Source organism: Armigeres subalbatus, chromosome 3 (genome assembly GCF_024139115.2).
Source record: "Armigeres subalbatus isolate Guangzhou_Male chromosome 3, GZ_Asu_2, whole genome shotgun sequence".
Taxonomy (NCBI): domain Eukaryota; kingdom Metazoa; phylum Arthropoda; class Insecta; order Diptera; family Culicidae; genus Armigeres; species Armigeres subalbatus.
The window spans coordinates 27,321,413-27,344,487 of NC_085141.1; the positions used below are offsets into that span (position 1 = coordinate 27,321,413).

Below are 23,075 nucleotides of genomic sequence, written 5' to 3' on the forward strand. Positions count from 1 at the left end.
TACTCATTAAAATGGGTAGTGGCACTTTTCAAGAAAATGGGTGAATTTTTCACGGTGGGAATAATATCAACAATAACACAGTAGCCATTAATGGGTAAAGTCATCTAACAGTGAAAAAGCTTTTACTACTACATTCGAACGAGCTTCCATAAGAAGCCATGCAAGTATGTACGTCACCATTTGCTGTTTACCTTTTTCATCATCCACAAACACTTGCATTTGGTCTTTTTCCTCACCTTCTATCTATTTTCATTGCGTGTGTATATTTATCAATCAAGACAAAATTTTTAAAACGACTTATCTGCTTTTGTAAACAAAGATTCAAACGACGATTTGACGAATCAGATAGCTCTCTCACGCAAACCAACACCATCAATAGGTATGTGAAGGTTTCCGCTACCTGTTGATGGTGTTGGTTTGCATGCAGAAGCTATCAGATTCGTCAAATCGTCGTTTGAATCTTTGTTTACAAAAGCAGATAAGTCGTTATGAAAATTTTGTCTTGCATTGATGTGTCATCATCGACATCATCAAACGTCGCCATCATCATTGAAATTGACAGTTTTCGTTGGCGTTAGCGTTAGCGAGATTTCAGATCAGATCAGTTCAGTGCAGTCCGTGCAGCGAAAAAGAAACACCGTGTCGGGTAAAAATGTCGGTTCGTTTGTGAAAGTTGGTGCATTATTATTGATTTAATTGAGATACAACCAAAGTTTTTTCGTTTCTTGCGCTCTTAAAGTAAAGATCTACTTGGTAGCATTAAAACGCGGCTAAATCTTCATCAATAAATATCGCATTTGCTGCCGAAAACAAGGAACACTTTTTCCATTACATACATCGCATTGCAATAGAAAAGATGGCCGACCAGGACGCGAACGGGTACAATGACGAGGCCAGTGATTTCAAGCGAAAGCACAACAAACCACAGCAAGACCAAGAGGGCGACATGGAAGACGACCGGGAGAGCCAACAGCAATCTCAAAAGGCACAGGAATACATTAAGGGAATGATGACCGAGCGGCAGGACCTCGAACGAAAGTATCCAATCGCCGACCGGCTGCTGGAAGTGGGTGAGTCGAGAGTGTTGGGAAAGGGGGTTGGTTGTAGCAGGGCTGGTGTTGGACTACATTTCACTTGTCAGTTTTCATCTCGAGGTTGTTTCTATTAACGAATGAATTTGTTTCTTTATTATTGTTATAAATATAAATCATATACAAAACCTTAAAATTGTGTTCTTTGCAGAAATTGAAAATGTGCAAAAGACTGGAAAACCACCCGCGCGGCGTTACATCGATATCTACAGAGAGAAACACATCAAGGTGTCGGTGAAAATTTTAGTTCCGGTTAAGGAGCATCCCCGGTTCAACTTCGTAGGAAAGTTATTGGGTCCGAAAGGAAACACATTGAAGCGCCTGCAGGAAGATACGATGTGTAAAATGGCCATTTTGGGCCGAGGATCGATGAAAGATCGCAAGAAGGAGGAAGAATTGAGGTCCGGAATGGACCCAAAATACGCTCACCTGATGGACGATTTACATGTGGAAGTTAACGCCAACGGGCCACCGGCGGAAGTTTATGCCAGAATTGCGTACGCAATGGCTGAACTACGAAAGTACCTGATTCCGGACAGCAACGATTTTATCCGGCAGGAGCAGATGCGTGAATTGATGGAGGATTCCGAGACTGAAGTTCCACCGAAGAAGCCTTACAAGAAACCAGCACCAGTGGAACCAGCTCCGCCGCCGCCGCCGACTATTTCCGTGGCCCGACCAATGCCGGCGCAGAAGAAGGTTCTTTCAATTTTGGACAAGGCACGGGCGGCGATGGAGGACATCCATGGACCTAGGTAACTTTGCTTTTGGTCAATTTCTGCAATTCTGCTAAACATAACCGCTAAAACTTTTGTGAAAGTTATGTTATAATTTAATAAATATCACACAAAACACTTTCAGACCAATGCCTCCGCAGCGCTATGAGGAACCGGCTTACGAACACGGTTACGAAACGGGCTACGCTTATCATCAGCCTGGACCACCGCCACCCCGTGCCAAGTATGCCCCTCCAGAAGCGCCCGAATACGAGCAGGAGTACCGTCGTGAGTACTACCGAGAGCCAGCCCCGTACGCAGGTAATTTATATGCTCCTTCCTCGTACTATCGTCCTCCCTATTGATGACGCTGATAGTGGTCTTTGATGTTGGAGCAGCGCGATGGGTTGCAGCGTTGCAACGAAACCATCGTCGTCGGTAGCAACGGAGGCCCGGAACCGGTTCTCTCCGATGCCGTCGGGGGACTTGTCTCCCCGAACAATCCGGAATCGGTTCCTCTGTTGTACTCGCGTTGTAATTAGTAGCGTTGTACATACTTTACTCTCATCCCGACTGATTAACGCGAAATTCGGTGATCGGTTCTTTGTGATAAATCGTTAGATATGTCTTGAAAACATCACTAACAAAGTGATTATTAAAAACGGGATGAGGTGGATTGAGATTTAAAATTTTAAACGTTACTTACAAAAGTTTAAGACGTATAAAATTTTAAACCGATAAATTTGTAACAAAACATTTCTTTTGCAACTGTGGTTAAATCAGTCAACTATTGCAACAACACAAATTCTAATGCAAACTCAAACGCGTTAAAACAGTAAACTTGATAGAAAAAGATCGACGGAGACGCTTACTTATAATTGTTAAAGCTCGACAGTATAGAACAGAAGTAAACCTAAAATTATAAATGCAGAATAAAGAATAGAACTGTTTATTCAATGCCGTACTTGTGCTCATTACGAGCAAATTATTTGGTACAGCTTAAATGGTCCTTATTTAGTGAAATTCTTTTCGTGTACATACGAGCTGAATTTTCAAAACAAAACTAACAAAATGCGATTATTTACATAAAAGTAACATTCTATCGGACTTTACGGTAAAGTAGCTTCTCTACTACGATCAAATCTGTCAAGTTTTCTACTAAAACTGTAAAATCAACATTCATAAACTAAACAACCCTGGTCTATATAAATAACCAAACCCAAATGTCAAAAAAATGCTTGTTGTGTTCGAAACAGCTGCACCGAAGCCGGCCACCGTCAACCCGAGTGGTCGCCCCTGGAAGCCCTCGTATGCAGCACCCCCGCGCAGCGCCCATCCCGCCGAAGAGATTCCAATGAAGCATGGCGTCCGCGAAGTAATGCCGCGCTACCGACATGCTCCATACTCTCGTCCAGCAAAGTAAAACTGCGAAAGTTCGATAAACTCTGAGCACCGGAACAGGCAGCCCAAACTCCATAAATCTGAATTCTAACAACAAAGAGAAAACATCGTAATAAAGAACCAGTAAACAGGGGAATTTAGTAAACGAAACAATAAAAAAAAAAAACGAAAGGCAAAGATCTTTTATCGGGTTGAAAGTAAAGCTTAACAAAATATGAAAAATGATTAAATGAACTTGAACCTATTGATAAAATTGTAACAAAAACTCTGAGTGGAGATTTAATGAATTAAAATATTACATAAATCTTATAATAATCGATTGAATAATGTTGACAAAAGGCAATTATTATAAACAACAATTTGCAAATGTCCGCTTCAATGAGGTAAAGTTAATTACATAATATCATAAAAATATAAATATGAAAAATATATGTAACTGAAAGGCAAATGAAATAATTACAAAAATAAAATGAATTTGAATGATTCAAAATTTCGTTTCTTAGTCCAGGATTTTATTTTTCAAATTTTAAATAAAAATGTATCACATAATCTTTGAAATCTATGTTCCTACATGGATGGAATTATAAAAATAAATCAGTTGCACTTGTTTGTAGTTTGTTAAATTAGAAAACAACAATTTAAATAAAACAGACATTGATGAACGAAATAATATGAACAAACAATCTCATAGATCCAATAATCGAACGTAATAAATAAAATATAAATCCTACGCATTAAAATACATACATTTCTGGTAAGCTAATCTATAAATATCAGTAATCGAACATCGTAATATTCTTCAAAACAGAAATAATCAATACAAAAAGGGAAATTCTTCAAAATATTAACAAGTCAAAGACACTGCAAATAAACGTCTCCCATCTCGGAAGAACGACACAAAAAAACGTTTGGGTACATTTTTACTACTGTAGTTGTGAAACTAACCCTCCCACCATTGAGAAAGACTAACCAACCTCCAGTACTCGAGCTCAGCGATAGATTGTCCCATTCTTGTTGTATTGTTTCAGCACGTGGATCTCCGCGAGTTATCGTTGTTAGACCCGCCGCAGCTAGAAAATCTGCATGGCCATACCAATCGAATCCGGGGGCCGCGACGACGACGACAGCACCGACGATGGTACTCAAAAGGGCTCCAAGACATGAACCGTATTCAAATTTTTAAAATTTATGTTTTACGTATAGTTTAAGTTAGGTTATTTCTACAAGATACAATATTTTTTCCATTATTTATTGAATTCTTCAATTATTATTTCAAGAGAAATCAAAAAGAAACTTAAGAACATTAAATTAACTTCGATTATTTTTACGAAACTCTTCTAAATTGTCCTTATCATCATCCATCATTGATTTATTGGAACGAATTATTAGCCGTCGCTGCCAGCATCCAGAAATTTGTATGGCGAGGACATCTAACGCGGGTTTGCTCGAAAGGAGAAACTTTTTCGTGAAAAATGACGAGATCACATTTTTTTCTCTATAAATTCATCTATTGGGGGATCAATATGTGAAATCAACTCCATTGTCGAAGCGTCGTATCAAAAATTTATTGGCATCGGCACATGCAGCGAATATATTGGTGTCGGAAAATTTCCCGAACATATGTTTTTTCCATTCCCTAACGTCTTGTGTAGACGCTAGGAGTTGGACATGTGGAACTAGAAGTGGATTATCGTTGCGTTTGCAGGGCAAACACTACCTAAACATATCGAGATAAATAGAGTGTTCTACCCAATTAAGCATTATGTGTATCCTCAACGCCAATGCACCAAATGTTGGCGTTTTGGTCACGGGGAGAAAAATTGTAAAGGCAAAGTTCGGTGCAATAGATGTAACGAATCTGATGTTAGTGCTGAATCGGAACATGGATGTGACGTTGGGAATCCCAAATGTGTAAACTGTAACGAAACTCAGGAATTCAGCGAATGACACTAAGAACTGCCCGTATGCAACTAGTCGTCGATAAGCGGATCGTAAAAGAAACGAGACACATTCTCAAGGACCTAAGGATTGGTTATCTTCTATGTAAGCATATGCGGTATTTCGAAAAATTTCGTTTCAGTTGGTTCGAAACGAAATTCCGCGGAATTTCGCGGAATTTGAGCATGGCGAAATCTGATTTCTTGATTTCGTTTCGTTTCGTAAAATTACAAAAATTTCGCTAGAAAAAACTAACCTCTAACGAAATTTAACGGAAATCCGCGGAATTTCGAAACAAATTTTAACTTAAACCATACTTCATATTATCAAAAATGTTGGCTGCGCCGCTAAACATAATCGTAAAGTTGTTTTCAAAACTTTAGGTTATACAATATTACTACACAACCTCATTCTTAGTCGACAAATTCGTATGTAGTTTTCTTCTATATGAATGCGGAAACGATCATGTGAATGCTGGTCAAAGTCCGGGAGAACGTGAAGTGAAAAAAATCTACCTCGCGTAGCAGAAATTTGTTTAACCAGTGTGCAATCGATCGTCTTGATGCTGATCACGCCAACTAGTGTGGAAGAACGTGAAGTGATAAAACTAATGTCTGCATCGAAGAGCACAAAATTATTTAGTGCGGGATCGATCGTGTTGTAGAAGATTATTAGGCGAAACACATTGATCTTGCGTTGAATTGATTTGAAACACAGTTTTCGTCTTCTTGTTTTCAAAAATAACTTACTAATACATATGTTGTCGCTTACCAAGAGGTTTCACACTAATTACTTTCTCAACTAACCAACGATTCCTTTCGCATAGCGCTCACGGAGATGCAGAGCATTCCTTGGTCTCTTATAACAATGAGTGTTAAACTAATTTTCCTCTCCTAATCCTAAATTTTATAGTCAAAATTTTATAGCACGTGACCAGCATCATTATTGGTCATGAATTGGAAACACCGAAGCAAGTATACAATAAGCATAACGAAACCATGATTTGGCGCCCCTCTTTTTATTATAAAAATGGGAAAATTTGACAACAATTTGACAATTTGAAATGCATCAACATTAAAATTAGAATGTTTAGTGGTTCAAAGATGCTTTAAACATCATTCAATACTGTGAAGAGAACAAGAACTTTTGTTCCTGAAGTTCATTTGAATTGCAGAATGTCCATTTGTTTCCATTTAGTGATACTTTTTTGATTATTTCACAAGTTATTTAAGCGACTTTCCAGAGCCGTGCTGGAAGTTCATTAAAAATGTTAAGGGTTTTTTCAGAGCCTACGCACTGCTGGGTCTAGTTGGGTCAATAAAATCCAGCTATGAAATGCGTCGGTCGATTATCGGAGTCGTTATCGGACCTATTCGCGTCAGGGAAAATCGAATTCCGGAGTGGGTCTAACGGTGTTTTGAAACCAGTTCTGGACTTGACAGAGTTAATAAAATTCCACTCTGGGGTGAGATGGTTGAAGGTCAGAGTTTCTACCGGATCTAGTCGAATCAGGGAAAACCATTTTTTGGAGTGGGTTTTGTTGGTGGCCGGGAGTTGCCATTGAACCTATTTGGATCAAGTAAAATGTAGTGTCAAGTAAAATACAGTGTACCACTGAACCCAGTTACGACAAATTAAATCTAAAATAGCTGTATGGTGTGTAGATTGATTGGTGGTCGAAATCACCAACGGATCTGTTTGGATCAAGGAAACTTAACTCAGGACTGTGTCTGTCGATAGTTTGAAGTCACTTCCTGTACATATTTGTGTTGATAAAACTCAGCAGTGGGTTGTTCAATGGTCGGAATTGCGTTCACCTCAGGACCAATATACATTTGATTATAATAAGAAGAAATACAAAAAAAAACAAAAAACGGGAAATTTACCTGAACTATAAATTACACAAAATTCATACCACTACTTCCGGATATAAGAACAAAAGGCACTTCTAAATTTTGTCAATCGGTTTATTATGAATGTAACCTTTTAAAGATGTCCACAAATGAATTTGAGTGTGAATTGTTCTTTTTTAGTTAATTAAGTTATTTATTTATCTCATATATTATTCATTGTATAGCGTCATTGTATAGAGTTACCTAATAATCGGACCACAATACAATAAAATTTTAAAGCTTAGCAAAGCTGCTAGTTTCGGATAATCCTTTTGAATTGCGAAAGCTCCATAAAAATGTCCACTTCGTTGTAGCCCTCGTTGTAAGTCTGGCATAAACGAGAAAGAGGTGCAGCTTTTCCCAGGTTTGTCCTTGATCTAGGGATGTAGAATAGATCCAACTGACGTAGACCATGTGTGGGAAACCAAAACTGGAGTTCACTAGTAATGCTGCAGTGAATAGAACCATGTACAAGTCGATGAAGCGTAGACATATCAAGGACGCGCCGACGATCAGTTAATGATATGATCTGCATGCGACTTATTCTTCTCTGATATGGTTCATAAGTGTAATAGAATTTTCTATACAAAAAACGCTTGAATGTATGCTGCACTGCTTCAATAAGTTCTACATTTCGCGAATAGTCACTGCTATCAAACATTATGGCTCCGGAAATCCCTCGGTGGCCCTAATATGTAATAGCTAAAATTTTAACCTGGCCAACCGCACGCTACGGCGCTGTATGTAAGGAACATTGCAGATTTGTGGGCATTTCTAGATCTTCGCATGGAATTTGCAAAAATAAAATCCAGAACGGGTTGAAAGATCATTAACATTGCTGGAAGTTCTTTACTTAAGATTGCTTTCAGCTTATACTGACCATAAAAGCTGTTCTCATATGTCAAGGACACACAGAAAATAGAAATCACGTTAATAAAGATTTAAAAGAAAAGAACACAGACAATAGCTCAGTTTGTCGAGCTGATTGTATATAAGACTATGGGTCTGTTGAATTCAATCGGAAATACATATCTTCGTACATTTTAGGAAGGTGCACAGGATTCTTCTAGTGAGCAAATGTATGCTATATATGTAGACGAAGAATAAGAAGGAATACATTTTGGCTGATACGCTATTTCAAATGTTGGTCTAGTAATATTAATTCTCTTTCTGTGTATACGTCTGGCAGATGTGGATACATAATTGAGTATCCCAGTAAATAAACAATAAATCCAAGCATTCATTTTCTAATTTTGACTAAGTCAGTACTTAGTCCACGCTGACAAGAAAATATGAAGTATGCTTTAGCATAATTACATAATTCTTAAGTGAACTAAGGTTTTAAACAAAATTTGAATCCGTAGGTATATAAAAAATCCCAGAATTTCTTTATTTTTATATACTTACTGATATAAAACTGATATAAAATTGATCAGATTCGGGAGCACACGGTCCACGATGAATTTCTTTGAAAGCGAAACAAATGCTGGGGTATTGTCTTATTGCCAATATTATGCGGCGAGAATGTGGCGATTTATGTGGCGATTTATCGCCTTTTCTGTTATTGTAACTCTTTTGGTCGCAAAACAGTTATTCGACTTCGAAAAAGTGAAATCAGAATTGCGTACATAATGTAAAAACAATTTAATAAAAATTCCGCGGAAAAAAAATTTAAATTTCGTTTCGTTTCGAAAAATTTCGAATTAAATGAACCTTGATTTCGTATCGTTTCGAAGTATCGAAAGAAATCTTTATTTCGTTTCGTTCCGATCCGAATCAACATAGACATTTTAAATTTCGTTTCGTTTCGTTTCGTTAGGAAAAACTGTGTTATCGCATACCCTTACTTCTATGACTCATGCATCTAACCCGATTAGTATTCCTTTCATCGTTACACAAGCATCTTTAGACGACAGTCAATAGGGAAATGAAGCTTATTCAAATTATCAACTTTCTCCGGCTCCGACAGCAAGCGTCGGCGTCCGACTACCAGCTTGGAGGAGGAGTGTCCTACTCTGGAACAACACGTAGAAAGCAGTGTGCGCTTAGTCGTGGAGGAAACCTTCAAATCTCAAGAAGTAATTGAAGTGGTCAAAGATATTATCGGAGCGTCGGCAGAAGAAAAAGCAGAAGCAGAAGCTAGCTACTATCAGCAATATTGTGAGCCAGAGGGTGCAAATCCTCATGAAATCCTTACGATTATAGCGCCATCAGCAGCCCAACTCAAGTATAATGCCTCTACATATCCTGCAATGGAATTGTAGAGGAGTAAGCAGTAAACAAGCAAATATTATCCATCTAATCAACACACTCCACTCCTCGGTCATCTGCTTATCAGAAACTCACCTTGATGCTCAAACAAGCTTCGTCATCCCAGGATTCATTATTTTTCGAAATTCCAAAGGCTGCTGCTGCAAGACAGGAATTGGACCTTGAAGAATTGACGCTCGAACTGACGCGAAACACTCTACGTGGGGAAATGCTCGCCATAATCAAAGAGGGAATTATTTACACGCCACTTTAGATCACATCCGATTTTTTTTTTACACGGAGGATGCGTTCCGTAACCCGTGTAAAAAAATTTGAAAATCCGTGTAAAAAAAGTTTTATGATTTTTCGACGAATCATGCAAAATGGAGCAACTTTGCAAAAATTTTGTATGGGATTTTTTTACACGGCCGTGTAAAAAAAATCCGTGTAAAAACAGAATCGGGTGTTCTCCGATCTGGTATAATATAGTATCACAACACTCAGCGAACTGGACTAGCGAAATTCATAACTGGCGCCTTATGAAGCTTCGACTGAATATTCCGCCAACAGTGCTTTTTATACGCAGTTACCTTCACAAGTCTTCGAGCGTCGATGGGCGTGTAGTCTACATACCGGCCTCCCGATCCTGACGTCCGTGGTTCGAACCCAGTCTGCCGAACTTTACTTTTTTTTAATGTAAATCATCATTCATAAGGCAACATATTGAAATTCATACCGATTCCTTGTGGCAAATTTTCATAAGGCGTTTGATTGGAAATCATACGTCCAGTTTCCTCAGTGAAGGTTCAACCCTTCAGAGTACTACTCTTCGAGCTCTTTAACAGAAAAATGGAAAACATGCATGTTGTAAAATGGCTGTTACGTCACTTTTCCAGATTACCGCAGTTTTGTTCTGCCGTTGGACGCATAAATGTCACATGTTACATTTTAACATTTTTGAGGTTTTGATGTCTAACGTCATAATTCCATACGTATTTTTGAAATATTTTATCATAACAAAGGGGGGAATTGCTTATCTAATCTTCCGGTCAATGTCATCATATAGTGCATATACTCCTGTATATATACGATTGTGATGCATCACCAGTGCTACGATGTGCACGTATTACCTGGCAATCTAACTGCATTGATTGTCTGCCTTTTCAGAATTCCCAATAACATTCCGTTGAAATATCACAAATGATGGTAATTGTTTGTGGAAAGGGAAAGAAAAGTGCAGTGGGTATCGGCCAAGTTCCCCCTGGCGGTGCTAAAATGATAAGCGGGAACAATACCTAATTCCATTTAAATCTTTTAGTATCATTCGTGATTAGCACACGTTATTATTTTTTGTGGGGGGCACGCAAGGAACATATACGCGGGTGTCAGGCGGCTGACCCATGCTCGACCAAAATAGTAAAATTTAGTCAGAATATATTAATTTTGTTTGATTTCTTATTTTATTTTTATTTTTTGCCATCAAATGATTAGGAGCTTATTTTCAGCATCACATAACGCAAGAGAGGGTAAAACTCTGCGTTGCATAGAACAGTTCAGGAGGTCCCCGATTCGGTGCATTGTTGCACTGTCGTGTGGAGCATGGTTGACCCATGGTTGTCGTTTATGGCGATGTCGTTCCCGCATCTATGACGCCTTTTAACTGTTTATATTGACTTTCCGCTGGTTGTTCAGCCAGTGAACCTCAAAGTGTAGATGAGTGAATAAATATTTCCCTACCATTAGCCAGACATTCATGAACACTAGCAGGAATTTCATACGCTCCGTTCTAACTAAGATATTGTTCGTCTTTACTTTTGCAATAAACATGTCGGGAATTATTGATTCCAGGAGATTTATAAATATTTACATATTATGAAATCTCATATATAGTTCTCCATCAGTAGCTAATGAATAGCTCAGAAAATTAGGTTTAGAGAATGACTCAAACCACTCAAGCCCCAAACGCATTTCAGCGGAATGGCGACGGAAACGGTAAAATTTGACAGGAAATATATGAGCGAACTGTTAAATCCTTCCGTTACCGTTGTGCTGCATTGCATTGGGGGTTTTATTCATTACTCCTTTGAAAAGTTAATTAAATGAGCTCAAATGGTTATAAATAAAGTCGAAGTTATTACCAATAAATGTATTTTGACCATACCCTTTGAGCGCATAGTTCAGTCTGACCCATTTTCAATAGGAAACGATGGGACTAGATTTCCCGTCGAATGAAACTTGTTGCGAGAAAATCGGACACAAATAAGTGTCTAAATGGCGATTGCGTTCTTTTGCGCACATACATACAGACGCGCATGCACACACATACAGACATCACCTCAATTCTTCGCGCTGAGTTAGTTGATATATACCACTAGGGGTCTCCGGGCCTTCTATCAAACATTCGTTTTGGAGTGAGCATTAACCTTGGAGTACGAGAGAGGAAAAATACGGTAAAAAACAAATGAAAAAAAAATCAGAGTGACTTAACTCTGTTAATTGCAAATACTGGCAAGAAATTCTTTCGGGACATTTTAGTCGAAGCTTTGTCCTTGATGTGTATCATAAAAGAACCTGGGATTCCTGAGGAAAAAAGTTCTTCACTATCAAAGTTGAAAATAGCGTCGTTTTTGAAAAATATTGCTTCCGCATTTTTTCAATTTTTTTCACAGTGTAACCATTAGTTTTTGCACACCATTTAAAAGCTTATACAATAACCTTTGTAATGATGTATTAACATTGAAGAAAAACATTTAAAAATATTTCAATAAATAGTTGAAAATAAAATATTTTTCAGAAAATTTGCTAACTTTTTCCCCACTTCTGTCTTTGCCCCGTTATATCTTTGGAACTAGTGCACCTAGAGACTTCAAATTCAGAATTTCTCTTAATTAGAGTATTGACAATGGAGAGAAAATATTTTAAAATAATTCGGAAGACATGACATTTTCGATTAATGACCGCCCGAAATCCTATAGTGCTTTGCTTGAACAAATCATTTTATGTAATGGCTGGACATGTTGATAATTCATTCTAGTTCTCAAATCTTTTGGTACATACTTCTGGAGGCTGTCAAGGCGGTGGGAGGGACATTGCCTATGAGTGGCAGAGGCGGCTGTGCTCGGGGCGGCAGTATGGTGAAAGCAGTTTCGGGACAGTTAGGATTCAGTTTTCATACTTAAGAGAATATCTAGAATAATACTATATTTTGATGAGCCAACTATCTTGTATCAGTACTCGTAATATACTTATTTCGGTGGGCACGCTTGGAACACATTTTTAACTCAAGTTCGACCAAAAGTGTAAAATTTAATTCAGTTTAATTATTTTAATCTTTCTGCATTAAATGGTTAGGTATTTGTTCCCCCGCCCCTCCTGCTCCCTCCTTTTCTATTTTATGTTTCCAAATTTAAACCAACGTGATCATGGTAATCCCAAACTGCACGTACCTCTATCATATCAGTCTACATAGCTTTTTCGACAATCATCAGAAAACGGATTTCAATCATTTCCTTCTACCATAAGTATAAATCATCTGAAAAATTTCTAAGCTATAACAAACTCTATCCCGAATGTCTGAACATCTATCATGTACATAAACACAACCGTTTCTATCTCTACAAACAATTCTCTAATAAATAGGTTCCATAGCAGTCGCTAGAGCCGGAAGCGGTCAACAAGCCGCTTCACACTCTCCTCCTCTATCTTCTATTCTCTCACAAGTTTACTACCCTGAAACTGAACTGTTTCGGACCCCTTTTGGGTCTGAAGCAGAGGACGGGACGCTCGAGCCTACCATACAGTGGATGGAAAGGTCCGTTGTGATAAAGGGTCTATCACAAGCCTCGGATAACCTGGAATAAGTTTTCCACGAGTCGAGTTCACATTGATTTCATGAGTTCTATATATTAATCGTCACGTTGAAAATTTAAGCCAGCAGTGTAAACGTATTGCCTAGTGTCATACAACGTAGATTGGCCACGGCCCGGGGATACGTTGAGTATAACAAGAATAACAAGAATAACAAGAATAACAAAGGTTTTATTCTAGAAAACTCGAAAAAAATCTTAAGTCAATTTGTCACATTCGAACAAATGGGCGCATACTTGTCACACTGGAATAAATGGACGTATATTTGTCACACTAAAAATAGAGATATAACTATCACACAAAAAGACACATAGCACTGGGTGATGTGTCCTGAGGACCGTCCAAAAAATGTACCATGCTTTTAGGGTCATCTAAAAACCACGTGCATAGTTTAGAAGGGTGGCTGGTAAGTGTACAAGGTCTTTCCCTACTTTCAGAATTTATATTAGAGGCCTGAATAAGAGAAACGCGGATAGGTATGTGCCGCCAATTGAACCGTCAAAAAACCAGAGGCGTCGCGTGATCAATTCTTCAACATGTACATTATTTCGAGAAAAACACATAAAAGGGACCTGAAATGATAAACAAATCATTTTCCAGCGCGTTGCTCAATATGTTTGCTTATTTTGTTGCATCTAACTGGTTCTTAGCTTCTTCTTATTTTCTGAATTAACTCAAACTTAACTAAGCTTCAAAGTGATTTAAGTAAAATAAAAATTCAAGCTCTATCTGGAATAAGGGCGAATGTCGCAAGAGAGGATTCTCTTCGTCGACTTCCTCTCTTTTTAATAAAAGTGACAAGCAACGGATTTCTTTGTGGTTTATCACCTCAGCACGATAGAAAACAATGCGAACTTGCATTCTGAGGTGATAAACTGCAAAGAAATCCGTTGCTTGTCACTTTTATTCAAAAGAGGGGAAGTCGACGAAGAGAATTCTCTCTTGCGACATTCGCCCATTTACCAGATAGAGCTTGAATTACTATCATCAGAATCGTTTTCAATGTGACAAATAAGCAATATATCTATTCGGAAATTATTGAGCTGTGTTGGAATATATCATTCATGCAAAGGCTCAAGTCTCTAATAATAATTTGTAATTAGCATGTCATATCAGAAAAATAAAGTCTGTACAATAAAGCGAACAATGAAGTTCATAGCCCTTACTCTTCTCAATTATTAATTATTCTGTTTACAATTTATATCTTTGATCAATATTCTGGACTGGACAGACAGATCAGCATGGAAACTTGCTCATAAAAAAAATCATAAATTTGTGTGGACCATTGACATTTGACGTACCCCCCTCCCTAACTAAATATATTGGATTTCTCGAAAAAAAAAACTTCAAAAATAAATTTCTTTAAAAGTGTTGACCCGTTTCATATTCGCTAATTCTGCGACAATTTAGATTTTCATCAGAAGATGAAATGTCTGTTAACAATATGTTAATATTGTCGGATACTTCAATGTCTAATACAATAGGCGTATTTGTAACTCGCGATTGCGGTTAGAGCAGATGAACCACACATACAAAATAATGCGTGTATGATGCATGACAAAACGTTCTCGGCTGAAAGTTCCGTGTTGATACAACATGTGGTGTCGGTGGGTCGGTTCGGTATCGTAGAGAAAAATATAACGCGTCTCCATCGCAGCATTTGGTTGCCTCCTCACATCACATGCCGCCTATAAAAAAAACATGCATATTTTCCGTTTATGTATCTAATAGTCAAATTTGCATGAAACATCTTTCAAATACATGCTTGGATTAGAAAGACAAGAAATCTATCTAGAGTTTAAATGTTGGGGATAAAATTGCAAGGTTGCACATGCGAACGCGACGCCTCTGCAAAAAACAGCAGCCAATCGAGCAGGAGACCTGTCAAGCAGCCAATATGTTGGCTCAAATACTGGAAACGGCTAAATTCGATTTTATTTATTTATAAACAAATTTTAATTAATTTAACATTAGTTTGCAAAAAAATATGAAAGTAATTTATAGATGATGAAATAAAATTGCTTTGTTTATTGGATTCCATTGTTATGTGATGTGGACACATTAAATAGCGGATTGTAAGATTTTATCTACATAAACCATTTCATTCTTTTCATGTGTTGGTATTTGATGAAGAAGATTAACTGCAGTGTTGGCAGAATCGTATTTTCTATCCGCGTTTCTCTTATTCAGGCCTCTAATTTATATGGACGGTTGTTCATGAAAAAAGAGGGAAGGTATTATATTGTCTAAAACCTCTCCAAGTGTATCGTGAACGGCGTCTTAGGAGAAGGCGATATGAAACTGGGGCATAATTAAAACATTCAAGGCCCGTAAAAAGTGATAAAGAGGAACCCTTTAGCAGACTCTTTTTTTATGTCTTTATTAGGGAGACTTTCAGCCCGAGGCTGGCTCGTCTCCATTCTGGCTTTAGCAAACTCATTATTTTTGTAAAACTCATAGTCATAAATTATTGTGACATGTTATTATGTTATGGCGATAAAATTTATTCAAAGTATGAAACAAGTTCAAAGATTAATCAGAAGCTTCTTGCTTCGTCGGAAGATGACTGAAAAACGATTAATTTTTCCTCTTCGATAACATGTAACAACAGGTTGAACCACTTTCATTAGAGAAGTTTTCTTTTCTTCTTAAGTTCCTTGAGAAGCTTTTCTCCAACGTACATTTGTATCAAAAGAGGACGATTCCTTTACAATCAACTTAAATTGCTTCTTGAAAAACCACTGGAAGTATTTAAGGTCTTTACTGTTGATGCTGTTTGCGTATCCAAGTTCATAACGGCCTTTTTCAAACAGCACTTCTCGCATGAAGTCCACGTACCTGCGTGGCTTGCAGTGGTTTATCGTTTCCAGTATTTTGCGCTCGATAATGGCGGCCTAGTGAGTGCCTTTTTAACATTCAAGAGGTAGAAAATATTTACAAATTTTTATCAATGTAGGCCTTGTAGGATTAGTTGAAAAATATTGGCACTCATCCGGAAAAATGCACAAATGTCAAATATTCTCCATTATGTTGTTCAAAAATCATATAGTTTTCCCATGTTTATTTTGTAATTATTTTATTTAATTTTATAAGAATGTGAAAGACATCAAGATAAGGACGAATCTATAATGATTATGATTGATGGTTTTATAAGAGGAAAGGAAATCTGCCACCAGACACTTCGGTGAAGTGATACTATTTTTGATTTCTCCAAAGCCAGAATCACCAACACTAATGTCACTGTGTAGGATGTGTAAAATAAAAGTGGGTGGTAATCCAGTTGCAGCAAAACTATCACAAACACTTTGAGAGGAATACTGCGGAATCACGCATACTTCTATTCATTTGGAAAAGTCAATAGTGTAAGGCTGAATGGACTAGGCTAGACTCACTAAAACCAACTCCCTTTTCAGTAACCAATTCCATTTGACCTAAAAACTATATTCTATGCTATTGTCCACCTAGGCCATCTTGGTTAACTTGGAGCCACTAAGCAGAAGAATATGTTCACATACTTGATACACTTGTTGTTATCCCGTAGTATATTCATTGTCATTGCCACTAAGGGTCAGCAAGTCTCATTCAGTTTAAGGTCACTCCTGACGGAATCCAAGATTAAAAGTGCTCGCGTTTTCGGGGGCACACCACTTGATTCAGAGGCGGCGCACAACTGTCATTTTTGTTGATTTAGCTTTGCTGCGTCGCAGCATGCGTGAAATAATAAAAATGACAGTTGTGCGTTGCTTCCGTATCGAGTGGTGTGCCCCCGAAAACGCGAGCACTTTTAATCTTGGATTCCGTCAGGAGTGACCTTAAGTGGTCTGCCAAAGGTGGCGACATGTCGGTAGTAAGATGCCTTAAGACCTGTAACCTGCCCATCGGCAGGGGACACTTCAGCCGCCCTGGTAGAGGAGTTGTGTAGCACAGTTAGTGTCGAAATGCTTTTGGGCACATGTAGTGTATAGGGCTCTTAAAGAATTGCCGGGGGAATTGGCAAAGAGAGGGTGCAAAGGATGTTAGTTTCGGGGGATTTCAGTGAGTCGAGGGTAGTGTATCCAGCCGTAAACTATCTGGGTATCGTCTCATCTAGGTGTCTGGTTGCAGATTTCTTTTCCTCGAGAAAAAAACACTGGTCATAATTATTATAGATTTATCTTTACCTTGTGGCTTCCATATTGCTAGAAAATAAAATAAAATATATGATTATAATTAATGCATGAGAAAATTGGTGGTGGCTGGCCCAATTATTACTTCCGGTCTTTTACTATACTTAGTATAGTAATAGTCAAGCATTCGTTCTACATATTACTAATATGGGGGTAAGCGTGGTCAATTGTTATAGAATTTAAAAAGAAAACGAATGCTAAGACCAAGTGCCACTGGATGACTCCAAACGGGCCAGTATAATGTGGGGTAGTCAGGGTTTAACTAAATTAGCTAATAGTATAACTTATTTTGCCACGCACCAATCTCAGTATAATTTGTTTCTACGAATCAAATTCCTAGAAGTTAGGTTTTCAGCATTACTTAGCGCAAGAGAGGGTTTAAACTCTGCGTTAATTTATTTATTTATTTTCAGACTAAGGCCGGAGTGGCCTGTGCTGCACATAAAAGTCTTCTCCATTCAGTTCGGTCCATGGCTGCACTTCGCCAACCACGCAGTCTGCGGAGGGTCCGCAAATCGTCCTCCACCTGATCGATCCACCTTGCCCGCTGTGCACCTCGCCTTCTTGTTCCCGTCGGATCGTTGTCGAGAACCATTTTCACCGGATTACTGTCCGACATTCTGGCTACGTGCCCGGTCCACCGCAGTCTTCCGATTTTCGCGGTGTGAACGATGGATGGTTCTCCCAACAGCTGATGCAACTCGTGGTTCAATCGCCTCCTCCACGTACCGTCTGCCATCTGCACCCCACCATAGATGGTACGTAACACTTTCCTGTCGAAAACTCCCAGTGCGCGTTGGTCCTCCACGAGCATCGTCCAGGTCTCGTGTTCGTAGAGAACTACCGGTCTTATAAGCGTTTTGTAGATAGTCAGTTTGGTACGGCGGCGAACTCTATTCGATCGGAGCGTCTTGCGGAGTCCAAAGTACGTACGATTTCCAGCCACTATGCGTCTTCTTCTTTTCAAGTCCCAAGTCCTGGTGTTAGGTGGGACGCTAAACAGCCCTGTCACGACGGCCCTCCGACGAGACAGGAGGTTTGCGCAGGCCCAATAAGCCGCCTTTAAAAACAACCATTACGAACGACATAGAAGATAAAACTCTGCGTTAAACTGCATTTTATTCGCCGATTCGGGGCGTTATCATGAGTGATCAGCACTCATGGAACACATTGTTTAACGCGAATGTCAGCCGGGTTCGATCAAAAGTGTAATATTTAGTGTAATTAGTTTAATTATTTTTATTTTTTAGGCATCAAACGTTAGGAGCATGTTTTCAGCGTCGCACAGCCCAGGAGAGGATGTAAGCTCACAACGGTATAGTGTAGGACGTCCTCGATTGGGGTCTGTGGGTCGCATGTAGTGGCTGTGCTCGGGGCAGTTATGTGTCGAAAGCGGAGCTGTTAGGATTGAGTTTTAATATAAACAGATGTAGGATTGAAAAAAGTTATAACCTTCAGGGTTCATATTGTGGAGACTATTGACAGCCAAAGCGTTGAGGATAACCTTTTAGTTAGGAACTGAATTAATTTATCCGATTTGGAATCCTAGATTAAATAGCAGGTATATATGGACAATAATAGAAACTATATATAGTTATCGTTTTATTAAGTATTGAGGATATGTTTTATAGTTAAGTTAAATATCAGATATGCATGTATGATAATCATTAATAAGACAGAATTATTAGAACTGTATTTTTGTCTTTGTAGTAAGATTAATTACTTACTAATGTTTTGCGGGCCGGCGAGTGAAAGCGGCCCAATTCTTTTATCTACCTCTTTCCAGACGACCAATGATGAAGAAAATCTCATAGTTTCGGTATCAGCAGTGGTATTCATATTCATAACAACCACCGTCAATACAGGAAGTCTGTGTTCACAACGTGATTACTTCAAGGACAATCCCAACATCTTCTGTGAATTGCAGATAAGTATTGCGTTTATATTTTAATTGCACTGAGCTCGTTCTAATCTGATCGATGAGTGAATTTACTTGTCACATATTTAGATACATCGTGAATAATCAAGATCTTTAGTAAATTTAAATATTCCCGTAGATTAGAAAATTAATAAAAAATAAATTAATAAAATTCTATTTTATTGCAACATATCACAACGAAACGGGACCCTTCGGAGCCTTAAGTATGACTCGGACCAAATGCACGCAGACAATGGGAATGCTCGTATGTAGAGGCCAGCAGGTGCAAAGCTCTTATTAAAGACCAGCAGCATTTACGAGAAAATAATGCTATTGAAGCAATTCAACCGTGGAAGCCGTATGACCTAGAAAATAAGTTCATAACTTTTAAATAATTGAGAACTTACTTTTTGCAAATCCACAGAAAAAACTTCTGCACCTGGTAGCACTTTGTCACCATCATCTCGATAAGACAGTCGTGCTTCCTTTGGATGTTGAAGATGTAGTGCATGTCCTTGTCTCGGGCAAGGAAACTATGTCACTGCCGCCAAGAACCGGTTGGTCAACATCTGGGACCGGTAATGGAACGTTTGCCGGCTCCGCAAACGGAAATAATCCATTTCCGGTTCCAGTTCTACCGGTAGCGAAAAATCACACCAAAGAAATACAATCGTCACTCGCGAAATGTAAAAACAAATTAACAACAACTATCTCTCAGTTCACGATGTGACAAATATGCATACATTTTTTGCCTGGCCAGTGAATTTTGCGGCTAAAAAAAACGCGATTAAAAAAAATGTGGGAAAAATAGTTGTTTTTGGCAATGTTTGAGTCCGGCCCAACGAATATGAATATTCTTCAATAAAGTTTATTGCGTTAAAGTCAATAAAAAAGCGAAATTTAGCGATGAATAGCATGAATGCATTTTGAAAATTCTAATGCATTTTTCTCATTTTTCTCGTTTGTAACATGCGACATTTATTCGTCCGACGGCATTGTACTCCTAGTGCAATAGACATCACCTTAATATCCTCTGCGGTTGTATGACAAACTGCGGAATGCCATTCCGCGGAATTCCATTTCGCGGAATCCGATTCCGCGGAATGCGACATATCACGGTACATTGCGCGGAAACTGACCATTTCGCGGAATTCCATATCGCGGAATGACCCATTTCGCCGAAAATTTAATTGGGACATAATTTTTTTAGCTGAATTACAAATGCCACCTCGTTTGTACTTTGTATGTAAGGCTGTCGAGGTTTTTCACAGTGTTTTATTTGCCGTCAGACTATGAGCCACATATAATACTTGATATACCGAATGCTTAAATTAGTCGTCATATGCATTACATATATCCAGTGAAATCTTGAAAATGAGATTTAAGAACATTTACATCAAGTTACTCTATCAAGTGATATAGCTCGTAGTCTGGGCGGCACATTATAGAATATAAGTGATAAAACGAACCTGACCAAAAACTTTGCCTCTCTGCCTTTTTAGCATGTATGCATTTTACCGACATACGACAAAACACTGAATTCACCCTTCTTTAAATGCGCGTATTAGGAAATCCAATATTTGTATAACATGCTCGCGTTACTTCGGTATAAGGCAAACGACGAAACGGGTTCTGATTTCTTAAAATACTGCATTTTTTAAATGAAGGCATTTGTAAAAACAGAAAAGACAGAATCGCCGTCTTCGATCAGAGGTCGCACATACTGAAGAACCCTCAACATCTTAGCATGAGACAATGGGCAGGAGCATTCACACAACACCCAGTGAACCAGTGGAGAACTTTTCGCTTTACGAAAAGTTCTCTCGTTATCGAGGCGGGAAACGAAGGCGGAAAACCATATTCCACAGCACATGGGTCTAGCTAGACGATTGTACTATGGGGAAGAGGGTAGCCATTAATCGAAAAATTTACTATCTCCTATTTGTCTAATTTGTATATCATATGAAAGTATATACCCTAGATAAGAGAATCGGAAAATATTGAAGCGCTATATTTATTCAGTCAAAAGATATGGGCTGGCGAAGTGAAAAAAGCTGATTAAAATAAAAAATCGTTCCTTACTTTGATTTGTATGTTATGAAGTCATTTTTTCTCCAAATATAAAGTTTTATATACCACTAGTCGACCCGGCAGACGTTGTCCTGCATAGTAGGCGATAAAAAGCGTTGTGAACTGCCCTTGCAAAATTTCGATATAAATCATAATTTTAGTTTTTCACTATTTTCTCAACTTTTCCCGTGATTTTCGCATGAGGAAATATCATATAAACCCGTCGGAAACGATAACCAACATACTTGCTGAAAGAATGATGAAAATCCATCCAGCCGTTTTCGAGTTATGCGGATACGAACACAGACCATTTCATTTTTATATATAAGATTTCAAAGCTGAAAATCATAGCTTTTCGATAGTCTGGCTTATTTTACACGCAAAGAATAATATCAAAAAGTTGTAGAAGAAAAACTTTAATTACCATAACTCTTCACCATAAAATGGTCCCGCAAACCTAATGTCCCCAAATGTCCCCTCATCTGTAAGTTGGGGATTGAAATATAACCCTAGTACCACGTTTTAGTGAGTTATTTGCTTGCGCATATTTGCGCTTTTACGAGAACGCTGCAATTAAACTTTACTTGGAAATTGTGGTTTTTATTCTCTATACCTCGTAATGATTAGAAAATGAGCAACATTATTACTTGAAATATGGTTGTTTGCTATCTTATGCAAGCTGTATTAGAAACAAAAAAAAAAGAAACCCAAAAAAAATTGAAAAAAAAATTTTTTTTTTCGCCGGTGACATTTTTTGAAGGGTTGACGATGGTCTTTAAAGGGTTAAAAAAAGGTTCTTAAATATTCCTTCACATAATATATGTTGCATAGAAACAGTTTCCATTGAAAAAATATTTTTGGCCGCCCATTTGTATGAGAATTCCCCATAGTGGATTGACGTCGCTAGCCGCACGGCTACGTTGTCCACGTGTATTAAAAATCTTTGGATTGGCCTTCTTTACATACACGCGCTCTCTCGATACAAGACATAAACTGGGTTCTGCGTTCTTTAAAGAAACTTGTTCGTGCTGTCTTCTTCTTCTTGAATGGATCTACATTCTTACTGGAACATGGCCGGCTTTTCAACTAAGTATTCTATTAGCATTTCCTCAGTTATTAATTGAATGCTTTTTCTATGCCCGCCATTGCATGAGTATGTGTCGAGAATGTTTCCCACCCGAAAACATCGGCCAAAACCAGGCCAAGAATCGAACTCGCCATCTCCGGATTGACAATTCTACGCCTTTGCACGAGAGGCTAACTTGAGCCCACATGTTGCACCTTATATGAATGTTCAATATATTATTTCAAGAAAAAAATATTCCAGAATTGGATACGTTTCAAACCAAGTCGTTCATGTGACGTAAGTGATGAACTAGTCGCTCCTAATCGAAATCCATGTTCTTTCTTTCAACGCCACTGAAAAATAAACCGACAGATACGTATAATCAAAGCAAATATTCAATATTCAAAATATATCCATAACAGTATTCATGCAACATCATAGGTCTTCCCGATATTGCATAACGTATTTAAATTCATTCCATAGCGATATCAACAATACGTGAACGGTAACTCACCACTCCCAAAGAAAATCGCAAAGTCACTCCGTTCTGTCCAATCAACGTGGCTCCAATGCGCGAATCACAACACATCGCGTCTCGCGACCGCGACGTCATCATTCTTGAACAGACAGAGATACCCCAATCAAGATAACACAGAGCGCAACTCATTTCATTATTTGAGTATTTACAATACACATCTAT

At 38.3% G+C, this 23,075-nt stretch overlaps 1 protein-coding gene across 2 annotated transcripts; it reads left to right on the top strand.

Moving 5' to 3' along the window:
* The first annotated feature begins 604 nt into the window (after nucleotides 1-604).
* LOC134226049 (KH domain-containing, RNA-binding, signal transduction-associated protein 2-like) lies at nucleotides 605-4,455 on the top strand. Of its 2 annotated transcripts, none has more exons than XM_062706565.1 (4): nucleotides 605-1,070; nucleotides 1,243-1,846; nucleotides 1,953-2,128; nucleotides 4,237-4,455. In XM_062706565.1, the coding sequence occupies exons 1-4, from the start codon at nucleotides 857-859 to the stop codon at nucleotides 4,389-4,391; spliced, it is 1,149 nt and encodes a 382-aa protein (XP_062562549.1). In that variant the 5' UTR covers nucleotides 605-856; the 3' UTR covers nucleotides 4,392-4,455. The 2 variants fall into 2 exon arrangements, with proteins under 2 accessions (XP_062562549.1, XP_062562547.1); XM_062706563.1 differs by lacking the exon at nucleotides 4,237-4,455 and adding an exon at nucleotides 3,064-3,710.
* Nucleotides 4,456-23,075: the final 18,620 nt, after the last annotated feature.